The sequence below is a fragment of the Pterocles gutturalis genome, unplaced genomic scaffold, assembly GCF_000699245.1.
Source record: "Pterocles gutturalis isolate BGI_N339 unplaced genomic scaffold, ASM69924v1 scaffold13691, whole genome shotgun sequence".
Classification (NCBI taxonomy): domain Eukaryota; kingdom Metazoa; phylum Chordata; class Aves; order Pterocliformes; family Pteroclidae; genus Pterocles; species Pterocles gutturalis.
The window spans coordinates 17,040-40,706 of record NW_010105644.1 but is presented as its reverse complement, the minus strand read 5'-3'; the positions used below and the strand labels follow the sequence as shown (position 1 = coordinate 40,706).

General features: G+C 39.1%; 1 protein-coding gene across 1 annotated transcript in view; it reads left to right on the top strand.

Moving 5' to 3' along the window:
• Nucleotides 1–5: 5 nt before the first annotated feature.
• Nucleotides 6–23,667, top strand: part of SCG3 (secretogranin III) — a gene marked incomplete at its 5' end in the record, with an annotated part of 26,401 nt that continues 2,739 nt past the window's right edge. Inside the window, 11 exons of the mRNA XM_010087481.1 lie at nucleotides 6–51; nucleotides 741–793; nucleotides 1,343–1,388; nucleotides 1,483–1,698; nucleotides 2,759–2,901; nucleotides 4,057–4,218; nucleotides 4,545–4,722; nucleotides 6,649–6,765; nucleotides 17,944–18,027; nucleotides 18,656–18,784; nucleotides 21,115–21,195. Coding sequence (XP_010085783.1) covers nucleotides 6–51; nucleotides 741–793; nucleotides 1,343–1,388; nucleotides 1,483–1,698; nucleotides 2,759–2,901; nucleotides 4,057–4,218; nucleotides 4,545–4,722; nucleotides 6,649–6,765; nucleotides 17,944–18,027; nucleotides 18,656–18,784; nucleotides 21,115–21,195 — 1,255 coding nt within the window. The remainder of the gene's footprint in view (nucleotides 52–740; nucleotides 794–1,342; nucleotides 1,389–1,482; nucleotides 1,699–2,758; nucleotides 2,902–4,056; nucleotides 4,219–4,544; nucleotides 4,723–6,648; nucleotides 6,766–17,943; nucleotides 18,028–18,655; nucleotides 18,785–21,114; nucleotides 21,196–23,667) is intronic.

Sequence of the window (23,667 nt, the reverse complement as noted above, 5' to 3'; positions counted from 1 at the left end):
TGTCGTTGCTGGCAAGCCGGGTGCATGGCTTCCCGAAACCCGCAGGCAAAGGTAGGCGCCTTCGTTAGCACGTTTTCTCTGTTTTTCTCCGAGACGGGGAAAGTTTTGCAGGGTTTACATACAGGAAAGGAAAAACTTTCCTTCCACTTGGCTAAAAGCAATTAAATCCTAAAGAAACAATGTTCCTGGCACGACATGCTGGATCACTGAAGTTGCAATCTGATATTAAAGTGAAGAGATAGGTGCTGGTAGAGGGAAACGCTCTGAATTTTTTCAGTCTTCCAAGCAATGTTTTCATCCATTCTACAGCAGTTTCTACACAAGGCTCTCTCTCGTGCTTCCTGGTATTCTGGATGTAAGAGATTTTTAATCTCTTGGTTGTGCCAATCCGATTATTGCTATTTTAGTCAATCTCTTACAGCATTTTTTCCCCCAATTTGTTTATGAGTTTTCTCATCAGAAAGGGGTTACCAACTCTATATCTGTATATCTCTTACATCTTTTGGAGAACCTCTCCCTCTGCCCCAAAGAATCATGCTTTGTTTAAATGTTTGACTTTTTTATTGTATTCTCATTCTTTTAGGAACACTGAATTTTTTTACAAGAACTAGCATCTGGCATGATATTTAAGACACCATGTTTTATGGGAGAAAACTATAAGTTAAGAAAAATAGTGCTGTCTCTTTGTAGTCGCATACATCATATATCTGAGTATATATGTGTGTGTTTGTTTATTCTAGATAAAGCTATACACAACAGACAATTGAGTGTAGAAAGACCTCTGGAGGAACAGGTAAATGAAATTTTAAAAATGTTTACAATATTTTTTGGTTCTGTTTTTCTCATAATATTTTGAGCCTTCAGGTACCAGATCCATGAATGTCCTAATGGATTAATAAATGAGTTAAAAATAAATTTGTGAGAAAAGTAAAAAATGAGGGGGTTGGATACAAACTAGAGTTTCAATAATTTTTAAGAACTAGTATTCCAAAAGCAGGTTGTTAGGTTGTTAGCTCCAACTGCTCACAGGTGTGTAACCCCTTTGTATTGACATCCTGTGGGAATATAGTGGGCACTTGGATTGAAGAAGAAAAATGTAACAGGCATTTATCTTAAAATGGAAAATCTGTTGCAGCTTCTTGTAATGCCTCATTCTGATCAGAGGATGCGGTGGTACTGACAAAGAGTGCCAAGCACTTAATCATGTTGTACTTATTAAGGCAAACTTCTTACTAAGAGCAAAGGGATTAAGGCTTCTGCTGATATTGATAAATTAAGAGATGTCACATTTTCGTGTGTTTATTCCTTCTGCCCGTTTGTTTGTTTTATTTTTGTATATCAGATTGCTGAAGCTGAGGCAGACAAGAATAGGAAAATAGTTCCCACAGGTAAAACATCTTTCCTGGTTTTATAGTGATATTCATAATGGTGTTCAAAGAAGTATAAGATTTTATGTCATGTGTGTCTTGTTATATTTTCCAGAAAATAAACCAGAGTTCAGGAATTATTCCTTTGTTGATGATCTGAACCTGCTGAAATCAGTAGCAGAAAGAGAGAGGAATGAAAAGGAGAGGGAGTCAATTAGAAGCTCTTTGTATGAACAGCAACGGGCCATTGATGATGCAGACTCCACCAAGAACCGCAGGCTTGTGGATGACTATGACTCCACTAAAAGTGGACTGGATTATAAATTCCAAGGTATTCTATAATCATCTTTCAGTGACTTTTAAGTTAGACTTCTCTTGCAAACTGATTGCAATAATGAATGTTGTACTCACCGCTAAACATGAGCTCTATTTGTTGCTGGAGTGCAATTTCAATTACTTCCCATTGTGGAAGCTTGCCATATTACAATTAGGTTTTGAAACACAACACAAAAGAACTGCTGTTGATTTTCGAGTCTTCTTCCGTGGAGGCAAACTGAACTGTGTAATTTGTGTTGTGTTTTTTAGCAATTTAGATTTGATGGAAGGAAAATTGGACATATTTTTACATGAAAATACATTTATTCTGCTTTGAAAGGAAGCAGCACTTTTATATAGAGCCAAATCACATGTATTTGTTCCAAATGTTATGTGCAATGTTAGGTAATTCTCCTCATCACAAAGCTGAAAGAAGTTACTGAAAGCCAAAGAATACTTGCCTTTACTACAGGAGTAGTTAATTGACTTGTAGTTTAAGTGAGTCCTCTGAGAGTTGTCAGCAGCATTTAGATCAGGATATTTTTAATTATATCAAAGCATGCTGATCACAGACCAAAGCTCACTCATCTTATTCACTTTCCCATTGGTCATGATGATATTATGTGCCATAAGTAATGATTACATAATTAAAACTTCATTTGCTGAAATCCAAACAAGAAGATAGGGTGCTGTTTGTCATGATCTGTTTTGATCTAAGTGTCCGTACAATGAAAGTAGATGCCAGGAAGATGCATATAAGGAGATACGTGAGCAGTGTTCTCTCTTTCTTACATTTTTTTCTGTAAAGAGGAGAGTACGCTCCTGGCATTCATCTCTGCTCTTTCAAAAGAGCCAGTCAGAAAGAATTTTTTCAGCTGTGGAAAATGGACACAAAGAACTTTTCATAGGGACTGATGTAATGTGTTCCAAAGTATGTATCAAAGTATATTCCTAATGTGTCTAAGAATTGTAGCTTTGCTCTGAAGAGAAAAAGATGTGGGCAGGTGTTTTTTACAAGATGTCTAATCCAAATGAGTTAGGACAGTCAGCACACAGTTAAACTGTAATCCTTTCAGATGATCCAGATGGCCTCCATCAATTAGATGGCACTCCTTTGACTGCTGAAGATATTGTTCAAAAAATTGCTGCAAGAATTTATGAGGAAAATGATAGAGGAGTGTTTGACAAGATAGTTTCAAAACTTCTAAATCTGGGGCTAGTAAGTATCTTGTTAATATTCCATTTACCTGTTTTGTGGGTTGGTTTAATGCTCCTTAAAAAAACAACTGCTAATAATGCTGACTTGAGCAAAAGTGAATGGGATTCACACTCTAGGGAAGCTTCTTGACTCGTTTGGGCACATTGGTTTAGTTTTGCAATAACATCGCTGTTCCTGTGATGGCTTTGCAACAAAATAGGCCAAACTGCAGAATGTTTCTGATGTTGAGAAAACATTTAGTGATTGTACTCCTCCCATGTCTGCCCTCATTTTTCCTTTACTTTCTCTTCTGAGAAAACTCTCATTGAGTTCTTTTGTGTCATCAATTTCTTTTGGATGTTTATGGGGAAAGGTCTGAGCTCATTCCTATCCACCTGCTAATTATTGTCATCAGTGGAAATATAACGATGCTGGTTAGATTGGAATACATTTCTCATCATTACTGATTTTTTAGGAAGACTGGGTGTATCTCTGACTTCTGCGTGTCTCATTGATTTTAGCCATTGCAATATGGGATCCTTACATTTTTAAATACTATCCTTATCTTTTCTGCACTAGATTTTGCCATTAGCTATTGCATGCTGAATCCCACTGGCTGCAACGGGAGCTGTGGGACAGCTGCATGGCAGAGTCCTTGTTCAAGTTACAAAACAAAGAGAAAACATTTTGATGATGCTGTAGAAAGCTATTTGCCTTTTCCCTTTCTACATTACTGTATTCAGTTGTAGTTATTGAATTGTACATAGGTATGTTGTAGAATATGTATAGTTACATATACACACACACATATATACACATATAGGTATCCTGCACTTGCAGCTCCATGTTTCAAGCTGGACTCCGTTGTGTTAAGCCCTGTATGGGTTTGTTTTCCTATTGGAGTCTATATGTGTGACTGGGTGTTTTTTCTGTATACACACATATTTGATGTATGTTTGTATGTACGTATATATAAATTTATATAAATAAAGACATGTCTGTATGTCTACATGTGTGCACGCACACAGATCGGTGAAGGCATTACACCTAATTTGGTTGTGCTCAGCTTTGAAGCAAACATATTTGAAGTGACCTATTTACAAAGCTCAGGTTTTATATTGATGTTTAAGGAAAAACACACTATTCTATAAGTACTCTGCACAAATATTTTAACAGATCACAGAGAGCCAGGCCTATACCCTGGAAGATGAAGTTGCAGAGGTTTTACAACAGCTAATTGCAAATGAAGCAAAGGATCGTGAAAAGGAGTCTGAAGACTTTGATTACCCTCCAAGGAGAGCAGAGAGTGATACAAAAGAAAAGCAACAGGAAACAATGGTAATTTCTTAGCTAATCATTTTGACTCACTTGCCGAATGATACAAGTAGATCAATACACTGCTTCGCTTTATGGAATAATTAGTTCAATCCGGGAACTAAAAGTGTTCTTAAAGAAATTCCATCAGATATAAAAAACGAATCATGAGTTACTTTGAGGTATAAGCCAGATCCCAAATTGAAATAACTTTGAAAAAATATTATAGTCTTCACCTCGTAATTAGGAAAATGTTGGCAAAAGATTATGATGCTATTTATTGCTCTGTTAACTCTATCACCAGAAGCAATGTGGTTATGGATTTTTTATTTTTTATGTCTTTTGTGGAGACATCAAGCAAAGCTGATCAGGATAGTTTCGTTAATGGAGAAATCGATGATACACTGGATAACACATGGTCATCATCTAATATCTTGGAAAGAAGAAATGAGCTGCCTTCTGAAGATAATTTTGAAGACCTCCAGTATTTTCCAAACTTTTATGCACTATTAAAAAGTCTTAACTCAGGTGAGCTCATCATGTGTCTACAGAAACATTAAGGAAAAAAAAAACCAGAAAATTAAGATTCTCTCTGTTTTCTCCTACTCCTTCCCCTTCCCTTCCCCACAGCTTCCCCAGTTGCAAGAGACTATGTGCTTTAAAAATGTTCTCTAAGATACATAGCAGAAATTAATTTGATTAGTGAGTATGGCAAAACTTTGTGAGGAACAGCACTCAGAACTACAAACTGTGTGACCTAGGTAGCCCTTCCCATCTTGTGCTGTATGATTCAGGACTCCTGAATTATTTTCATTCCCATAAAGGCATGATGAAAAACTGGAAAATTGTTTTCTCCAGAGATCTTTCCAGTAACATCCATGTCATCTAGGCCAACAGAGATACAAGCAAGCCACAGTAGAATCCTCACAGTGATGGTACCAGTAAATGACTCTGAGCCTCACAGCCTTTTCACAAACCACAGATTTTCTGTTTATTGCAATGAAAGCTCTGCAAGTCAATTCCTATTCCAGTGCTAGACATCATTGTCTTTCAGTTATTGCAGGCAAGACTGTGGCACCTCGCCACAGCTCCTTCGTCAGCACTCTCTACCACACACCCACTCTCACTCTCTGCAGCCAGCATATCTTCTGCTTTCTCCCTCACAGTCAGCAACAATTTATTCCGTAGATTCCTTGTCCTTCAGGAGCCTTAATCTTGCTCCAAACTGTCCCCTTAAACACCTGGGTGGAGAGCTAGAATGAAAAACCTCAGGGCATATTTTGCTCCACTCCAATCTACAAACCTCATATTCTTCTTCCTGTTCTTTTCATTTTCCCATGGTAGTGCTGCATGATAGTTCTTCTTTTTCTACTCACAGAGGAGAAAGGCATGTTTGGTTTAACAGGTTATCAAGCAAATAGAACCGGGTCTCACTGGCTGTACGTCTCTGCCTTGTCTCTGGCTTTATGCTGTTCACCTGCCGGCTTGTATCAAGCTGGAGGAGCAGGGATTCAGTTGCATCCTACAGATTTGTGCCAAATTGCAGGCAGCAATAAAAAACCCATTCAGCAGCTCTCCAAAGGGGCTGGCCCTCTGCCAAGTCTGGGAGCATGTTTCTGACTGTCCCTGTCTGACCGTGCCCCTGGCTCCGTTGGGTCCTTCAGTGACAACCTGGGGTGTGGGAAAAGCTCATGTAACTGTGTGTGGGGGAGTTTCATGCTGCTAATGAGGAAATAGCAGTAATATTGTTCAGCAGATACACACAGTGGAAAAAGAAAGCTAAGAAGCAACAATCGTGAAGATAGAGTTATGTATGGGCAGGAAAGATGGATTTTTATAATGAAAAATCATTGTTCTTATCCTATGCTGGAGTCATGATCCTCCCAACCATGTAATATTACATTTTCCCAGTACCTAAGTCATGGTCTTGTGCACAGTAACAGTCTCGTTTGAGATACTTTACATTTTTGTCATTGAATCCATGGATCTTGTAGGAGAAAGGATCTCTGAGCTATCTTCCTCGTACAGAGCCAGGCTGGTCTACTAAGTAGTTCACAGACAAAGAAAAGAAAAAGCCAGAGACTGTAGAAAACTCTGCCTGCGTCTGCCCTCTGACCAGCAATTTGAACTCTGTCAAGTCACTTCATCTCAGTGTGTTTAGTGTTCTTATCTATAAAATGGAATTAATACCATTTGTCATCTGTAACATAGACCTTCAAGACAAAAAACTATAAAGAACCAAAACCTGAAGTTTTAAAGTATATTCAGATGTCCTTTGCATGAGCAGTTTAAAGGGAAGCATATACAGGAGTTCTCTTTGCTAACCCAGCACAGCATTTTCTTTTAAGTTTCTGGGTCATTTTTTATGCATGAAGTTTGTGCAGAGTTTGCAGAACTGAGTTTTTCCGAGTTGCCTGAAGTCTTTGACTAGTTTTGCTTTATCCCCTCACACAGAGAAGGAGGCAAAAGAGAAAGAGACCTTGATAACTATCATGAAAACCCTGATCGATTTTGTGAAGATGATGGTTAAATATGGAACAATCACACCAGAAGAAGGAGTTTCCTACCTGGGTAAGACTAGATACTTTATGCAACACTGTTCTTAACGCTATGTTCTTACTCTACCAACAGTGACAATTATATTGTCATCTTCCTTGCTCTTATGAGTCCTGTTTCAGACTTGTTCATCCAAAATGTTAACGCTGTACTTCTAAATGGTTGATCATTCATTATAGCAATGTTGAATTTCGTAGTGCTTTAACATTTCCACCTAAGGAAGGAAAGGTTATTTATCAGATACGTATTTGGAGGATTATTCCATTTTCACACCTGTGAAGCGTACTTGATTTATGTCAGGGGAAGATCAGTGTTTTGCTCAGTTGTATTGAGGTGGGTCAGGTACCTGCGTTTTCCAGAAAGAATCCAGCACTTAAGCACCTTTAATCTGTCATCTGTAAGAAGCTAGAGCAGATGGGACCTCATGCAATGTTTTCTGCCAAGTAAAACTCCTTCCATCTATGGAAAGTGTTACATCTTGGCACAGGAGTAGTTTTTGAAGCACTTCTTCCTGGATCCATTTTAGAGTCTGTGGCTATGCAGATTTTGTAAAATTGTTATAATTTCCTAAAGAGGGATTTTGGAACAGCCTGGTTTGGGTATTTTGTTGTGTTTTGTTTTCTCACACACCTACCTCTCCTGGCTTTTGCAAACTCTTTTATACTACGTGTTGATAGCCTTTCTACCTAAGCAAGCAGAGCTACAGAAGAAGAGCTTATCTGCATAAGCTCTGCACAACCTTTTCATGTTGCTGAAGTATTCCTGGTCTGGCTTAGCCTGAAAAGTTTTTGTTTACATCAGGGCAATTTCTCAGCTTAATAAATCAGCCTGTCACAGAGATAGGACTGGCAATGATCTTTCATGACTCCGGCTGGCTTGTTTGATATAGGCTGTTGCAGATGCATGATTGATCGATGCAACTGTAACAGTACAGATTGATTATCAATTACTTGGCTACAAAAATCCAGTGGATCATGATTCACATTCAGTGCATGATTGCACCTCCTCTCTAAAGAATTCATTATATCTCAGACCAAGATTATCCTGTTATTTTCTGTGAGAAGTTCTTGAATTTTGGAATATTTGGGCAACTTATGCTACAGTTCAGCTTTTTATTTCTCTGGCTGCCTGTACATTTAAAGGAAGATGCACATACAGAAATGGTTGATTACGAGCACAGTGGTTTCAGTGTCATTCTACAAATGAAGATAACGTAGCTTGAGCAGATATTGCCCTCACTGATGCTGTTGTGCCAGGCTAAATTCATCCCTGACGCAAGACCACTCTGATAATGGAATGACACTAGTGATGCATTTTTCCTGCTAAAATTCAGGGCAGTTGTTCGCATTGGCTTTGCTTTGAGTAAATAAATACTGTAACCCTGGAAACAAATTGCCATGATGACATAGTACAGAGGGCAGGGATTAGGTTAAGAGTTTCAGAAGGTCTGATTTACTCTGGATTTAAAGTAAGACCATCAACTGCCGTATCCAGACTCTGCCTTGCAAATGAGTGATGTATGCAGAGATGGATTTTGTACTCCATCAAAGCAACTTATGTAGTGGAAAAAGCTTTCTCATAGGTCTCAAGTTGCTTCTGTGTTATTCTTTTTTTAGACTTGCTGTTGAGAAATGACTTTAAAGCTGACCTTCATTTATTGAGCTAATATTCCCAAATATTCAAGAGCCGCAAGCACGGGAGAATCTTAGCTTCTTGCAGTATCCATAGGCATGGCAGCAGTTTTATTGCCACCTTTATTCAACTAAAAGTTACAACATAACATGCTCAGTAACACTTGAATAGGTACTGTGTTTCTTGGTGCTGTTTGGGTTAGGAGACTGATGCCCAGCTGTGTTTATTTATAGCAGATAAATGCATGTCAGAGAGAAGAAACGATTTTTAAAAATTGGCAGCTTTTAATTGTTCCCTCAGTCCAAAATCAGTGAGCAGATCCCATGCTAGTTGGTGGTAAGTGCCTACTGCGTCTGTGCGGATGGATTACATCCTTTCTCTGTTTTATTACATTAGGAAACTGCCTGAATTACTTTTCCCCGCTCTGTGGCTGAAGCCATGCGTAAGCTATGTCCCTGAATTATACATTCAAAATAATAAATCATTTACTGAATCAAGTCACAAGCTTTTGTGCCTCTCACGTGGACACAGAGACAGTGACTTTGAACGCATATACCAGTAACAGCTGGTTTGGGATTTGGAAACCACAGCATTATGTCATCATCATTGTATCCTACTCCAGGGAAAAGTATCTTGCTGCTGCAGTGAATGATGTTATTAGGTTTAGCTTTAAGTTACAAAAGGATCTAGCTGCAGTGTTGTGCAAGAAAAACACAGATGCACACACATACAAATGCAAGGAAGAGGAAGTTCATGCTGTAATACACATATTCAATATTACATAAGACATATTTAAAAGCTTTCCATATGCTAAATATAATCTGTAACACAGAACCCAGAAAGCCAAAACCAACGTATTCATATGTACAGAAGAGGAGAAAAAGTACTGCCTACCTTTTACAGTATGTATTCAGAAAGTATAGCTCTGGAAGCATTGAAGAGAGGATGTAACAAGCTGATATAAAATGTGCATTCAGCTGAAATGCATCATATTTGATAACTGCCCCGCTAGTGGCAAAATGCCACTATTTTCTATCGCACTTTACTTTCTTAGCTATGAATGCTGTTATTTTGATGTATTGGGATCAAATTCTTCTGTGGAGTGAAAGCCTTATGATACTGTTGGGTCCAGTAAGCTAAATGCTCTACTACAAGGAGGTGAAAAGTGGGATCCCCCTCGAAAAGAGCTAAGGTACAGAGTGCTTAAGCTTAATTTTCTTCCCACTCATTTGCCTCTTTCACTTCTCGCATGTTGTTCAGTTGTGGAAGATACAGAAGCCCTGATTTAGGAACTGGAAACAAAATGACCAACCTTGGTCACAAGGTGCGATAAAATACACATTATATGCAATATCACGGTGAAGCTTCTCTATATCTGTGAGACAGAGAAGTACTGATGGCAAAAGTTTGTGCTACATGTACCGGTCAATAAATGAGAACTCAGCACAAGAATACAGTGTGCACATAACTAGCCTACATTTCTAGGGTAATAGATAGGGTTCATTGGATAACGCAACTCTCATTTGGTTGGGGTGGCAATGGATAAATTTGCTACAAATCTACTCTTGTAAGCAGTGTACAGTAGGAGAATATGACCAATGTACTGTGTAAAAAGAATTAATATATACACACCAGTGTCTCTTAAGAATTTGTCTATCATCTCTGGAAGCTCTATTTTTGTTATGGTCCACTAGGCTCTAATTACAAATATTTCCTAGATTGGTTCTAAAAATCATTCATTATTTTGGTCTTATTAGTGGGACGTGATTTACAAATGTATTTGAACAAATTGGGAGAATGCATTTGTTCCTGCTTCTCAGCTGTCAACAATACTATTAAAATAAATGTATTGCAAAACTATAGTTTACTTTACATGATTACTATAAATAGAGCTTTTACGAGGGTGGTAGTGGACTGATATGCTTTCATTTTAAAATTAGCTAGGTAGCCTGGCATACGCAGGAAAAGTCAGTCAGCACACAAAAAATTCCTCTTCTTTGTGTGGTGTAGATGAAGCTTTTCCTTAATATTTATCTGGTCTGTGATAGATGGCTCTGCCAGAAAAGCTATCAGAGTGAATCTCCACCATGACACTACTCAACAGACAGAAGGAAAATGAAGGAAAGTGTGATATTATTCACAAACTAGTATTTAAACAGTACGAGTATCTATGCAATGCATTCCTTCTTCTGCCCTGCTGAAATCAGAGCTTTGCTATTGGCTTGAGCAGCGCTTTTTCCCTTGAAGCACTCAGCACCATGAAGGATATAGTCCTTTCAGTTCTGCGTGGAAAATTTGGTATCAGCTATTTATGCAACAGCAGCAGTATGAATGCCATGAATAATGAAATATTTTATGCTGAATCAGTCATAAGTTCTCTGAAAGTTTCTTGCTGCTTTCCACTGGTCATTATGTGGAGAGTTTCCAACTCATTCATTCCACACTGTCACTGCACCCTTGCGAACAGCAATCATTGTTTCAATAACTGTCCTAAATCCCTCCCAGTACTCAACCTGTTCAGTGATAACAGCCTGTGCCTCTTACAGGTTGGGGCAAGCATGGAGAGTCCAAGTGTTTGGGCAGCATTTGTTGGATGCTGACAACCATCCATAGGTGGATAAGCTGATACCACAGTTGAATGTAATTCACAAGCCACCTGTGTAACTGTGATCCTGTGTCATACGATTAATTACCTTATCCCTTCTGTACCAACAGTGTTTGTCCATTCTTTTAATTGTGAAAATTATTTTAAAGCAGCATTCAATCTTCAGAGGGCAGATAGAGATCTAGAAAGATTTCTGAAAGCCTTTGAACAGGCTGAACGCAGCCCACAGCAGACTGGTTGGGGAGCACACCCCCCTTTAATTAGGAGGGAAAATAGAGAAACCACTCCAGCTCATTTGTATGCAGTGTTTGAGTCACAGCTGCCTCCTTCCACAGACTAAACCACAGCCACCCCTCACACCACCTCCCCCTGGCCCTGACTCACTGTCAGAATCCACACTCTCCCCTGTGACTGAGTAGGAGATTGTGTTGGTTAAAAATGGGCATGAACAGATGTCTCTGTTTACTTCTTCTGCCCCCTCATCATTTGTTCTTCATGGACAACTGGAAAGAAGACCAAACTGCGAGACACGCTAGCAACAGGGAAATAGATGGGTGGTTCCTTGGCGAGCTATTGCCGAGGTAGATGTGCACTCATTAGGTTGGTCCGTTTCTAAAGCTACTGTTGGGATATTGTTTTACTCTAATATTCTCTTTTAGCCAGACTGAGGCTGCATGAAAAAAATCCAGGGGAAACAGAAGAGGTAGACAGTCTCCTATGTTGATTTTTACCATGCCCCTGCCTCTCCCTGATAAGGAATGTGGAATAGCTGTTCTGCCTCTCGTGTTCACACTTGGTACCCCCAGCAGCTCCACTTCTGATGGAGGCAGAGCTCTGCAATTTTCCCGGTGTAGGCCAGTGCATAGGAGACACAATCTGGCCTTTTTTGAGAGAGGAGGACTCGTTTGAATCCTGTGACTAATCCCTGAAGTTCTCATCAGCACAGATGCTGCAGGCCAAAGGTCTGATCCTGATATTTGTTTAGTTAGGCAAGAACAGGCACAGAGCCAAGAGTGTGAGGCAAAGAGCAGATCACAGCACAGACTGGCATCATCTTTCCCCTACTCACTGTCTCCAGCAGCAGATGCTCCCTGATGTGATTTCAAAGGAGTGAGAGAAGTTGTGGCTAAACCAGTGCCAGAGGCTGCAAGTGTCCTACTGACCTTTGGCTCTTTCTTTCATTTTGACCTGGGAGATGAAGGGCACTGACAGTATTTCATTTAGGGAATTGTTCAGGCATAATACCTTTTTCTTTTTTAATGTCCTTTTTTTTTTTTTTCAAAGGGCTCTTTGCTGCTACTGTAGGTTTTCTTCATAAGCATTAAAATATTTAATCAATTTTCCCTATCTGAATTTCCCTTTGGTGGTTTTCCTTGCCCAGTATTACTTTATCATATGACTGATGCATACAGCTGCCAGTTATTTAATTTCAGGCAGCTCTCTTTTCTCTGCCATTTGTTTTGTATCTGATGAACTAAGGTGACACAGATGCCAGTATACTGTACTGTTCTCACATATCTGAAAAGTAGAAATCAGGGGCACCTCAGATGGGGGCAGTAGACTGAATACTGAGGAGCAGCAGTGATGGTTTAAAGTGTATGTGAATAGTTAAACCCAAACTGAATTTGCATGGAGGTAAGATAAAAGGATGTGGGGACAGAGAGCAAGCAAAGGTTTCAGACAAGACTGGAATCTAGGAAGTATGTATCTACCCTTTAAGTTTGCAGCTACTTCTTGCAAGTATATTGCCTCTTCTTCCATTTCCCTTCAGTGCCTCCTCTATGCTTTCCCAACTGGATAGTTTGCAAGAAATCTTCATCGCCTCATAGGGTCTCTTTTGACAAGTATGTTGCTTAGTTCCTGAAAATCTAGGTTTTGCATCCTACCGAGTGGTTTGTGTCTCTAAAGAAAGGAGGCCAATGCTTTTATTTTTTCTTACTGTATTTTATAGCTGCATAAAACCCCCTTACTTTCTGAATTCAGTATCTCTGTTGACAGCTGAGCACAGAGACCATAAGTTATAATTTAAGATAATGATGTGGGTGCAGGGTAAAAAGGATGTCACTGAACTTTCGAAACTAAGCTCCATCCCACTCCTACAGTAGAGGCAGCTGTGTGCTGCTTCAGTCCCAAACCATTGTGCTTATAAAGTGCATGCTGTCAAAATACTTAAAATGTGTGCACAGGCCATGTAGCAGCCTCAGGATGGGAAAGAATTGGGAAAGGACTGCACCACACAGCTCTAGGAGACCTGGAGTAATGCAGAGGAAATGCCTGTATAACACTGAAAGGATAAATCGAGAATAGGCCATGAGGCAGGGAATTTAATAAGGACAATAAAGGAGAGGAGGTCAGAGCTTTGTTCACCTCAAAACACAGCTATTTAATTGTGTTTTACTTTTTGAGTTGCTTTTGATCTGATTGCCAGGCGATACTGCTGCTGTTTTATTTCAAATTACTCTGACCATCTTGCCTGTAATCCATTTACAAGTGATGCCACTACCTGGGGTTTGTCACCTGACATGTCATTCCTCGTGGCACCATTACGCTTCAGACACACCATCATGACAAATCAGTCAAACAGGAAGATTCAAAAAGAAAATGCCATATCTTGACAGATAAGGCAGGGAGTTGGAAAGGAACAGGAGATTTGCAAGGCTGAGGCCCATCTGTAATTCCACAATGGAGGGATTTCTCTTGTTCATCACAGTTTAAGCAGTTTATGTGACATATGCATGATACATATATGAGCTAATTAAAGGTCAAACTCTGCTTTTGGCTACATTGGTGAAATTCCAGTGCATATTGACGGTTCTTGGACCTGCCCTGATGTAAGCTAAAAGGAGGATTTGGCCAAAGAATTAGTCAGGTATGCTATTCCCCACAGAATAGTCAGGAGCAAGCACTGAGATGTCCTGAGTTCTGTCACAGGTGGAAAAATGCCTTGCAAGCTCTTAAGAGTCATCTGCTGCAGGAGATAGAAGAGCCCTGGGAGAACTGTGCCTTTTTAATGCCTGAAATATGTGCATCTCACACAAGCAGTCATCAGCACAAAGCTTTCCAGCTGAAGCTGCTGTAGAGTATGAACTCATTAAGTAAACTCATTTTTTAGCTATTGGTAAGATTGATTGCAGGTACCATGATCATCCTTTTTTTCTCCTTTGATAAGCACAGCCTTTCTGTGCTTTACAAAAACAGAACAGCAAAGCAGGTCTTTCTGTGGAAGTTTAATGACATGAAATCTCAGCTTCAGCCAATTTGACAAGGATAGAATGTGAAACTGCCTCCCGGGCATGAGACAATTATTCAGATGAAAAAAAGCCTTTGCAGGAAAATTCGCAAGCATTCGGAAAACACCATGAATCTGTCTAACTATAGAGAATGGTCCATTTCAGGCTTTTTTTTTCCAATTCTGTTAAATAGTTGGATGGGTACATTAGTTTCTGACTCTCTAATAGGAACAAAATAATTTAATTGGTAGTATTTTTTAATGTAGTATCTTTTTCTGTGGATTTATAGGGTGTTACCACAGTGCATTCTCCCAAAGATAAGCATTCTGCTTTTATTCGATTCAGATTTTTGGATGCCCAACTTGAAGAACTGCAGAGTTTCAGAAGTGCTGGGAATTTGCATTTTCAGATGCAGTTAATAGGATCTATCAGTGTGTAGCACCTGTAGAAACTGGGCCCAGGACATCTCGGAATGCCTGCTCAAAATAGGAGTCCTCGTGCAGCACGAATGCTTCAGTGACTCATTCCAGATCAAGAGCGAGTCAGAAAGCGAGGCAAGGCAGAAACCAGTCTTCTGACTGCTGGTGTCTGGTTTGAGTGGTGAGATTATAGTGCTCTGCGGAAAGCTGGCCGCCAGAGGAGTGACCTATTTTACCAACACAGGTCACTTCCATTAGCTCAGTATTTACTGTTCTGTTGTTTTAATTAGTTCCATTTCAAATAAGTAGCCAGCTCTGTGGAAAGGCCAGTACCTTTCTGAACCCTTCCTCTGTAAAAATGACGTTGCTAGGGAAGCAATACTGGAAAAGTAATCAATTCTTGTTAGATCTCCAAATGCGACGTGCACTTGCTTAGCTGCTGGCCAGGCGCATCTCAGTTGAGCTGATGACTCACTCCATCAGTGTAACTCAGAGCAAATATTGTTCAGCCCTGGCCTAGCCACATATGACAGGAACAAACGTGTTTTGAAACAGTACCAGCTGTTAAAGACATTAATCCTGTAGGGGAAAAATAAATCCTGTTCAAGAAGAATTGGGATCCTCTGGTAACATTTTCTCTCTGATATATTTGTAGGTACGCCAGATGATCCCCATAAACATTAACAGGTTTACATAATTAACTTGTCCCTGTCACGCAGAAAATACAGCTGCTTATGAGATCTTGAGATTCACGTTGATGTGCCATCCAGCTAGCAAGAGATCTTCAGTATTTCTCCTGTAAAATGTAATCCTTATTAAAAGGCATGCCATCTAAACTTGCCCATATCTTTACTGATGATATAAAACTTTGAAAATGGAATATAGTTGTCATCATATCCAGTCTGGCTTTAGTGGCGAAGCTTGGATCATTAGCGGTCAATATTGCCGTAGCAGATGTCATATACAGATGCTGCTGTTCAATGTATATGGCTGGAAGACAATGCATGTCACTGTACTTGACAAAATAGTAATAAATATTGTGTATTATTCACATATTGAACTCAAATTAAATTGTTAGCCAAATAGAAGGACTCAGAGAATTCCTGATGGGATTTATAGAAGTAACTGAACAACAGAGGTGTGTAAGTCCTATAGCCTTCAGTAGCACGTGCTGGATGTGAGTGCGTGTACAACTTTTAAACACTACTGTCTATCGACATAACGAAAACGTGGAAATATCATCAGCATGGAGATATTTAAATCTCAAGATGCCTAAGCAGGTTATAAATCCATGTTGTGGTGGAGCCTTTTTGTTTTCTGCTAAAACAAGCTTACTGCAGGAGTGCCAAAATGCAGATGCTTTTAAGACAGAACATGAAAGGCACCTATGGATCAATGCATTTCTGTATGCGTGGCATTTAAAATATTTAAATACTCCTATTTATTTTAAAATACTATGTATACACTTAAAATTAAGGCTAATTTAATAGATTTTGCTGGATTAAGACCTAAAATGAGTGACATTTTTTGCATTTGCCTCAATTAGTGAAGAATAATCTTTTCACTTCCATTTACCAAGGGTTTTTCAGTGAATATATTTACATGGTGAACACCAGGTCAATACTGTGTTTTTATTAAGAAGTCTTTAATGAAGCACAAAGTTGTTAGCCATAAAATCTTATCCTAAACACTATGCCTCTTGCAACAGAAAAATCCTTTTTTTTCCTGCTGGAATACTAGCATGGTACTGATTCGGGACAAAAAATAGTATCTTAAGCTCAGCCAAAAGGAATGTTTGCGGTCTTTTCAATAAGCTTTGGATCAAGTGATTAGTGAGGCATCAATACCACCACTATAATTCTAGCTGGTTTTTTCTCTTCACCAGCATGTCCGATCCAGCTTGTAACCCAGCTCAGACCTGTTTAGTATGGGGCATATAGCAAGGTCAGAAATCACATAAAAAAGATATGTACTGAATGAAAATTGTTTTCACAAAAAAAACCCCAATGTAATGTAGAATTGACAGAGTGCAATCAGGTAGGGTGCCAAGAAAAACTGCCAACACCTTAATTTTATGTAAATACAAAATATAGAGCACTCAGGCAGACAGGATTATGTGATTTCTCATCAGATGGCAAGCAGAATTGCTTATGGTGATCTGCCATGAAGGGAAATGTGCTTGCTAAAAAACTAATCTTTACATTTCAGCGCTGAGTATCTTTCCAATGGAAAAAGATGCTCCCAGATGATGGATAACATGTTGGCCTTACACAGAAGATATATTCTAAAATATTTACTAGCCGTATAATATCTATTCTGCCACAGTTACCGCATCTCATGCTGAATATTTTAGTTCTTCATATAAAGGAAATATTGACAATTCAGAACCAAGTCTCTAAAAAATGCCCCACCAACTAGCTGACTTCTATCAAATTTTGGATCCATGTTTAACTGAACCTTTAAAAAAAGCTGATAAAAGGGAAGAAAATTCTAAACTTTGTCCATAATAGGACTGAGGAAATATGGCAGATTGTATGACGATCTGTATTTGTGAATATCTATTAATTGTTGTATCAAGAGGACTTTTTTTCCCCCCAAAGGCATACAACGTTTATATCTGAAATGTCCATTGTGATGAAAAGGTGCTTTTACTTTCAAATTAGATTAGTTCAGCCTGAAATTTGCATAGAAATACATGTCCACAGCTGTCTTCTGGGTTTTCGGGTAAATGTTTGACTTCAGCAACTTAAAAAAATATTTGTTTAATCAGTTCCATTTACATATTTATTTCAACTTAATATTAAAAAAAAAATTTTTACTAGACTACTTTTCCAATGAAGCCATGTAAAATCCAGACAGATAAGCAGTTTGGGATAATACTTTGCCACCAGGATGAAGCACATATTTTGTAGTCTTGTATATTTTTTGTAGTTAATTAAACCCTTTTATTGCTTTCATCAGAATAAATTGCTGCAGACTGTCATCTATAATTTGTGACTTATGTGAGTTAAATAATTAGAATATATATGCACACATGTACTGTCTTTATTAATGTTGTCTCTATTTGGTACATCTATTGTCATGATTTAGTTGTTCAGGGTTTTTTTCAATAAGGTTGATCAAAATTCCATATAGCTATTGGTTTGTTCTTTTAGTGCTGGCTTCACATTAATTCTCCAGAGGCAAGGATGAAGGCTCTTCTTTTAGATTTCTGCTTAACTGGTGCTGCAGCGAATATAGTATAGATTCTGCATCGTATCTGTTGAAGAGTAACTTGGGTTTGGTTTTGTTTTGCCTTGATTTCTAGAAAACTTAGATGCAATGATAGCTGAGCAGACAAAGAAGAAGCTTGAGAACCCTTCTACTAAAACCAGAACAATGCTACCATCAGGTACTTATTCTACAATTTTCTCTCCTGGCAATACCTATTTAATAACACATTTTTTTTAACCTATTCTGCTAAAAGCATGCTAATTGCTAATTGCAAGCTAATTGCTTTAGAAGCCAGACTGCTAGTTAAAAGATACAGTCCCTCAAGGACCTGTAGCCACAGCTTGGATGTCCAAACACACAATGAGAGAGGAATTTTTACTTAATTGTCCAATCTTTGAGAAGTATATTCACTGTCCTTTTCTTCAGTGGAGTCCAGACATTACACATGTACAAAAGCAAGCTGTAGCAATGCTTTCTAAGACTTAAATAATCCAAGATCATTCTTTGTCATCTTTTCATCTAGTGAGTGCAAATTTCCTATCTCTTTTCTCTGCACAAAGGAATGTGCCTTTATGAACTACATATTGCATTTTAGTCATCTGTATTCAGCTACTGTTTATGAGAACAGAAACAAGCATTACTGTTTCAAGAGATCTGGGGTAGAGATGACTTTTAGAAACCAGAGCCAGAGTCCAATGCAGTTCTTCCTTAATTATCACTCAAAATGTTTTACCTCCTAAAAATAGAACTGATGTGATTTGGAAGTGCTTTTGGTACATGATACAAAATTGCTCTTATTTCTTCAGACAAGAGTAGTGAAGAAGCAGACAGTACGAAGGAAGAAGCAGCTAAAATGGAAAAAGAATATGAAATCTCAAAGGATTCTACAAAAAATGAAGAACAAAATGCAGCAGGAAACAGTGAAGAGCCCAGAGGTACAAAACAGCCATTTCTTTTGCTACATATATAGGCTCCAAGTGATTGGATCTCTTCCTATCTTTGGTATTGTTTTTCCTCTGTGTTAACATAAATATATTCAGTTTGTATAGTTACTAGGAGTCAGCATACAACAGCTTGATTCACCAAGGTACTCATTTGCTTACTCTTAAATATATAAAACCATATCCCTTGCTGAATAAGGCCATAATCTTTCATGGAATTCATAGCTCTCTTTTGAGAGCAATAAAAAATGCATTTTGTCACAGTTGTGCAGAGAGAGAGCTTCTTTGCATTTGTAGCTTTTCAGTGAAATCACATCATCAGGATATTCAATATTCTGAGTGAGCCCACTGATTTCTCTAGTTTGTGTTAGAACAAGCTGGTGCTGAAAGGTGCTGAAAAGTTCTGCAAAGTGAAACAATTTGCATTACAGACTGACAGACGTTAAGAGTCATCAGGAATTAACCTGTTTTACGTAACCTTGAAAGCTTAGTGCAATAAGTTAATGTCTCAGTAAGGAGACCTAGCACAGTGGTACTTTTATTGTTCTAGTTGCCTCAGCGTGACACATAATGCCACATACCGTGCTACATTAGACTGCACCAGCTGAAGTCACTCTGTCCATGGGCTGCAAACCAGCCACTCAAAACAGATGTGCAGAGGACAGTGTGCCTCCTTACACGATACTTAAGAGCCTGTGTCCCAAAGACCCAAGACAAGCACTGCTATACTTTCAATTAATCTTGAAGGACCAAGCATTTCTGTGGTGTCCAGCACAGCTCTCAAATATTTAAATACAACTTTTTGCCTCTCTCAGCTTGTACTGGAAGTAAATCTTAGAAGTGGTTAGTGTGTAAACTTATAAGACAAGAGTGGGTTCATTCTGAGTCTGTGAGTGGATGAAGAACTTACTGAAGGGAAGGAAAGTTGGAGAAATGAGTTTGGCAAGTGACACTTAAAGTATAGAGCTCCGGGCTCAGACATGTCCAGTGAGTTCCATAGTCCAGCTGCATCTCCAGAGTAAGTTCTCCCTCCTGCACTGAAAAACCTTCTTTGTTTATTTAGTGCCTAGACTTGGTGGACTTCCTTAGGCAGTGCTATAGAGAGAGGAAATTTGTCAGGTAATGAATGCTGAATTTTTGAAGGAGGATGTATGCTGGGGCTACAGCAGATTGTAGTTCATTGGTCACCTGGTTCAGTCCTGTGGGCAGTGCAGACTTACACACTATTCGTCAATCACAGATAGAAGGCAGCATTTTTTTCAGCAGTGATTATTTGAGCAGAGAAGAGGAAAATAGCTCAAGAAGGTTGTCAATTTTACAGTAAGGAAAAATTGTCTCAGTACCTGTGGGAAGCGATAAATAACGTATTTTCCTTGTCTATGGAAGATTTGTCAGCTCAGTTTGGTTCAGGTTGTTTTCCTTCACCTTCAGAAAAATGTTCAGCCCAAGAGCTTTTTAGAAATTTAAATTAGATCAGTATTGAATTTTTTGTCTCATCATGCAATGCCCTTTCCTCTTTCACAGAATAACTTGCTATAAAGCTAACTCTGCACTCCCAACTCAAAAATTATGGTATATCTAATACTGTATCCACTTACTGATGGGACCAGACATGCAGAGCTGGGAGTAGTAGCCTTCTACATGCTAATCACACTAGGTTTTTTTTCCTGACAAATGTAAGAACATTACATCAATAAAGCTCCAGCCAAGTTAAGAATTCAAAATCCATTAGCTGGAATATTTCCTTAGGGGCCTTATTAGGTAATCCTTGAACTAATTCTGTCCTGTGTGCTTTCTGGTCCAAAAATAGCTATCGCTTTAAAATTTCAGCTATAACAAGGAGCCATCGTGGTAATTTTAATGCATCCTTTTTCTCAGTAAGTAGCTGTATTTCAGCTTGCCTTTCCAAAATATCACAATCTTATATTTGCCATATGCTGTTGGTACTACTGAGTGGAGGTTTGTCTCAGTCTTAAGCTGTTCCTTGCTGTCTTAACAGCTTCATCTTTACTGAACAATTACTATAATCAAAAAGCTGCAGGCTGCCTTCAATCCATGTACACAGTATCTGTGGATACCACCGAAAGTTATGTATACAGATCAAAACCCTCTGATCCTAAGTTTGTGGATGGCTGATCTTGCACAGACAAACGTGATAGCCATCTGTGGGAATTTTGCCTGACTAAGGTTGACAGGACTCAGCTTCTAAACAGAAACTAAGAATAGTTTTAATCTGCCTTCGCTGTGACCAACTTTACTCAGTTAAGCAAGCTGCATCAGTCATTGATGTAAGTGCCTGATTTCTCTCTCATCCTTTCCTCTAGGGAAAGCTGAGGCATATTTGGAAGCAATCAGGAAGAATATAGAATGGCTAAAAAAACACAACAAACAAGGTAACAAAGAAGGTATGAAGTAAAAAGCGTTGACATTGGGGTGGGCACCATGTACATTACAAAGCATGTAATTTAAATTGTATTGTATAACTTAATATTGTGTTATAAGTTAAATGATAGTAATGTGAAACTGTGCCTGTCTAGATTACACTGATAATTAGAGATGTTAGAATTAAATAATACAGGTCATGTACAAGTTAAATCAGTGAATGAAAATAGTAAACTGACGCAAATCCATGTGAACAGGCTCAAACAGCCATTCGTCACAAAACACACAGACTAACCAGCTAGAAGTTAGTCAAATGCTGTCCAAATAGTCATGGTGGTCTGCCTGTCCCCAGGTAACAGTTCGTCTGTTTTGTCTAGTGCTTCATTTCTTGATTCAACATATGCCTACAGGAGAGATGGGGAGGCACTCTTTATCAGGGGGTGTAGTGATAGGATGAGGGGTAACGGTTTGAAGCTGAAAGAGGGTAGATTTAGATTAGATAGTAGGAAGAAATGGTTTCCTGTGAGGGTGGTGAGGCAGTGGCCCAGGGTGCCCAGAGAAGCTGTGGATGCCCCATCCCTGGAGGGGTTCAAGGCCAGGCTGGATGAGGCTGTGAGCAACCTGGGCTAGTGGGAGGTGTCCCTGCCCATGGCAGGGGGGTTGGAACTCGATGATCTTGAAGGTCCCTTCCAGCCCAAACCATTCTATGACTCTATGATTCCATGTATTTTAATTATGATTTTATATATGAGGTAAATGTATTTTAAATGTCTGGATGTGTCTAGAAAAGCTCAGTGCATCTGGCTAGCACTGTGCATGCCAGCACAAATAGCAATGAGTTTTGTTTCATAGCCATAAATAGTTAAGATACAAACTTATGTCACTAGCACTGTAATATACTGGATTACAGCCCAAATAAACCCTGATGACTTGTAGCTCTCACACACAGAGCTGTGTGGAAGGGGAGCAGTGACTGAAGCAGCTGCACAGGGTGTGCTGACCAGCTGCCCCACCATTTGACTCTTCCCCAGAGGCAGGACTATGTGAGAGCTGGATGGAGGGAGCTAACAGCAGCAGGATTTCTAGCTTATCTTTATTTATCCATATCATGTTTGCCCTCAAGATCCTACATAAAACCAGCCTCCTATCCCTTCTCTCTGCCATTGCTGAGTCTTCTGCCATCTCCTGCTCTGTAAGTGAAGGTTCCTAGCCAAGGGATATGTCTCTGGGGTATGACTGGTGCCTGGCGAGAAGGATCCTTCTTTCCCCCTTCAGCCAAGCAGAGATCTGAGATGAGATTAGCCCTGGGCAATCTAGCCACTCTCTCTGTGAATTGAAGTATATATGAATTACATTTCAGAGATGAGTGCCTGCCTATAGCCCAACACATTCATTTCCCTATACAGAAACTCTGCCATAGGAAGGACATTTTTTTACATTTTTTCCATCTCTAAAATCATTTCCACACAATGTCAGCAGTGGAAATTAGCAGCAGGCATACATATTTGCTCAAGAGTTTTCCTGCCAATTCTAATAAATGTTTCTGTTTATCAGTGTACTTATTATACTAATTAGATCTCAGTCACGTGTAATGATTTCTCTGTATCACCTGTACTGAGTGGGCAGCCCCTCACTCCTTATATCAACCTTTCCTCTGCACTACTGCAGTCTGAAAATGGCTGTGACTGCTTATCAACAGCATTTTATCTACTTGTGAATGCATTAAGATGTATGCTTTCTGCGTAGATGGATTTTCATTTGCACTAAAATATCTGGCAATGGAAATGGGCCTTCAAGTTACAGCAAAATTAGAATAGTGTTCTTACTCTTCTGACACATTATCTCTATTATGCCTTTCCATACTTTTTATTTTTGTAAAATGCTAATTTGGTTCTCCTGGGATGATTTAAAGGAAGTGCAGTCAGGGTAGGCTTATCTAACTATGAATGCATTGCGCTGTGTTTCTTCAGTACTAGATTAGGTGTTATTGATGTGCTCATCAATCATTTCTCCACTTCCAGCTAACACCTGGGAGCTAGCGGAAAAGTGATTCACAAAGTAATTTGTGTATTATAATGGCCAGTCTTTTCCACTCCTGTTCATGCGTTGTTTTACTCACTGAATATCCTTGGAGAGATTTAGGTTTTCTTCAGCCAAATGTTTGGAGATCCTTCACCTTGTACGAATTTCAGTAGAAATTACTATTCATTCAATGACTAATGACCCTGGAAATGTCAATTTTCCCAGATTAAAAATATCAATTGTCTATTAAGAAGGCAACTAAACTTGAGTTGTCTGGATATAAAGAGAAACATGTCAAAAGCCTATATTTTTGCCTTTCTGGCTTTTGTGTCCAAAGTTTGTTTTGTGTATATACAACAGATACGCTCTGTGGGCCTACACTTAGTATCTGCCAGACCTGGCTTGATCTTTGAAACCAGTGCTCTCTGAGACCAGCTCCCCTCCCGTGTAAATTCCCATCACTCCCGCCGGTA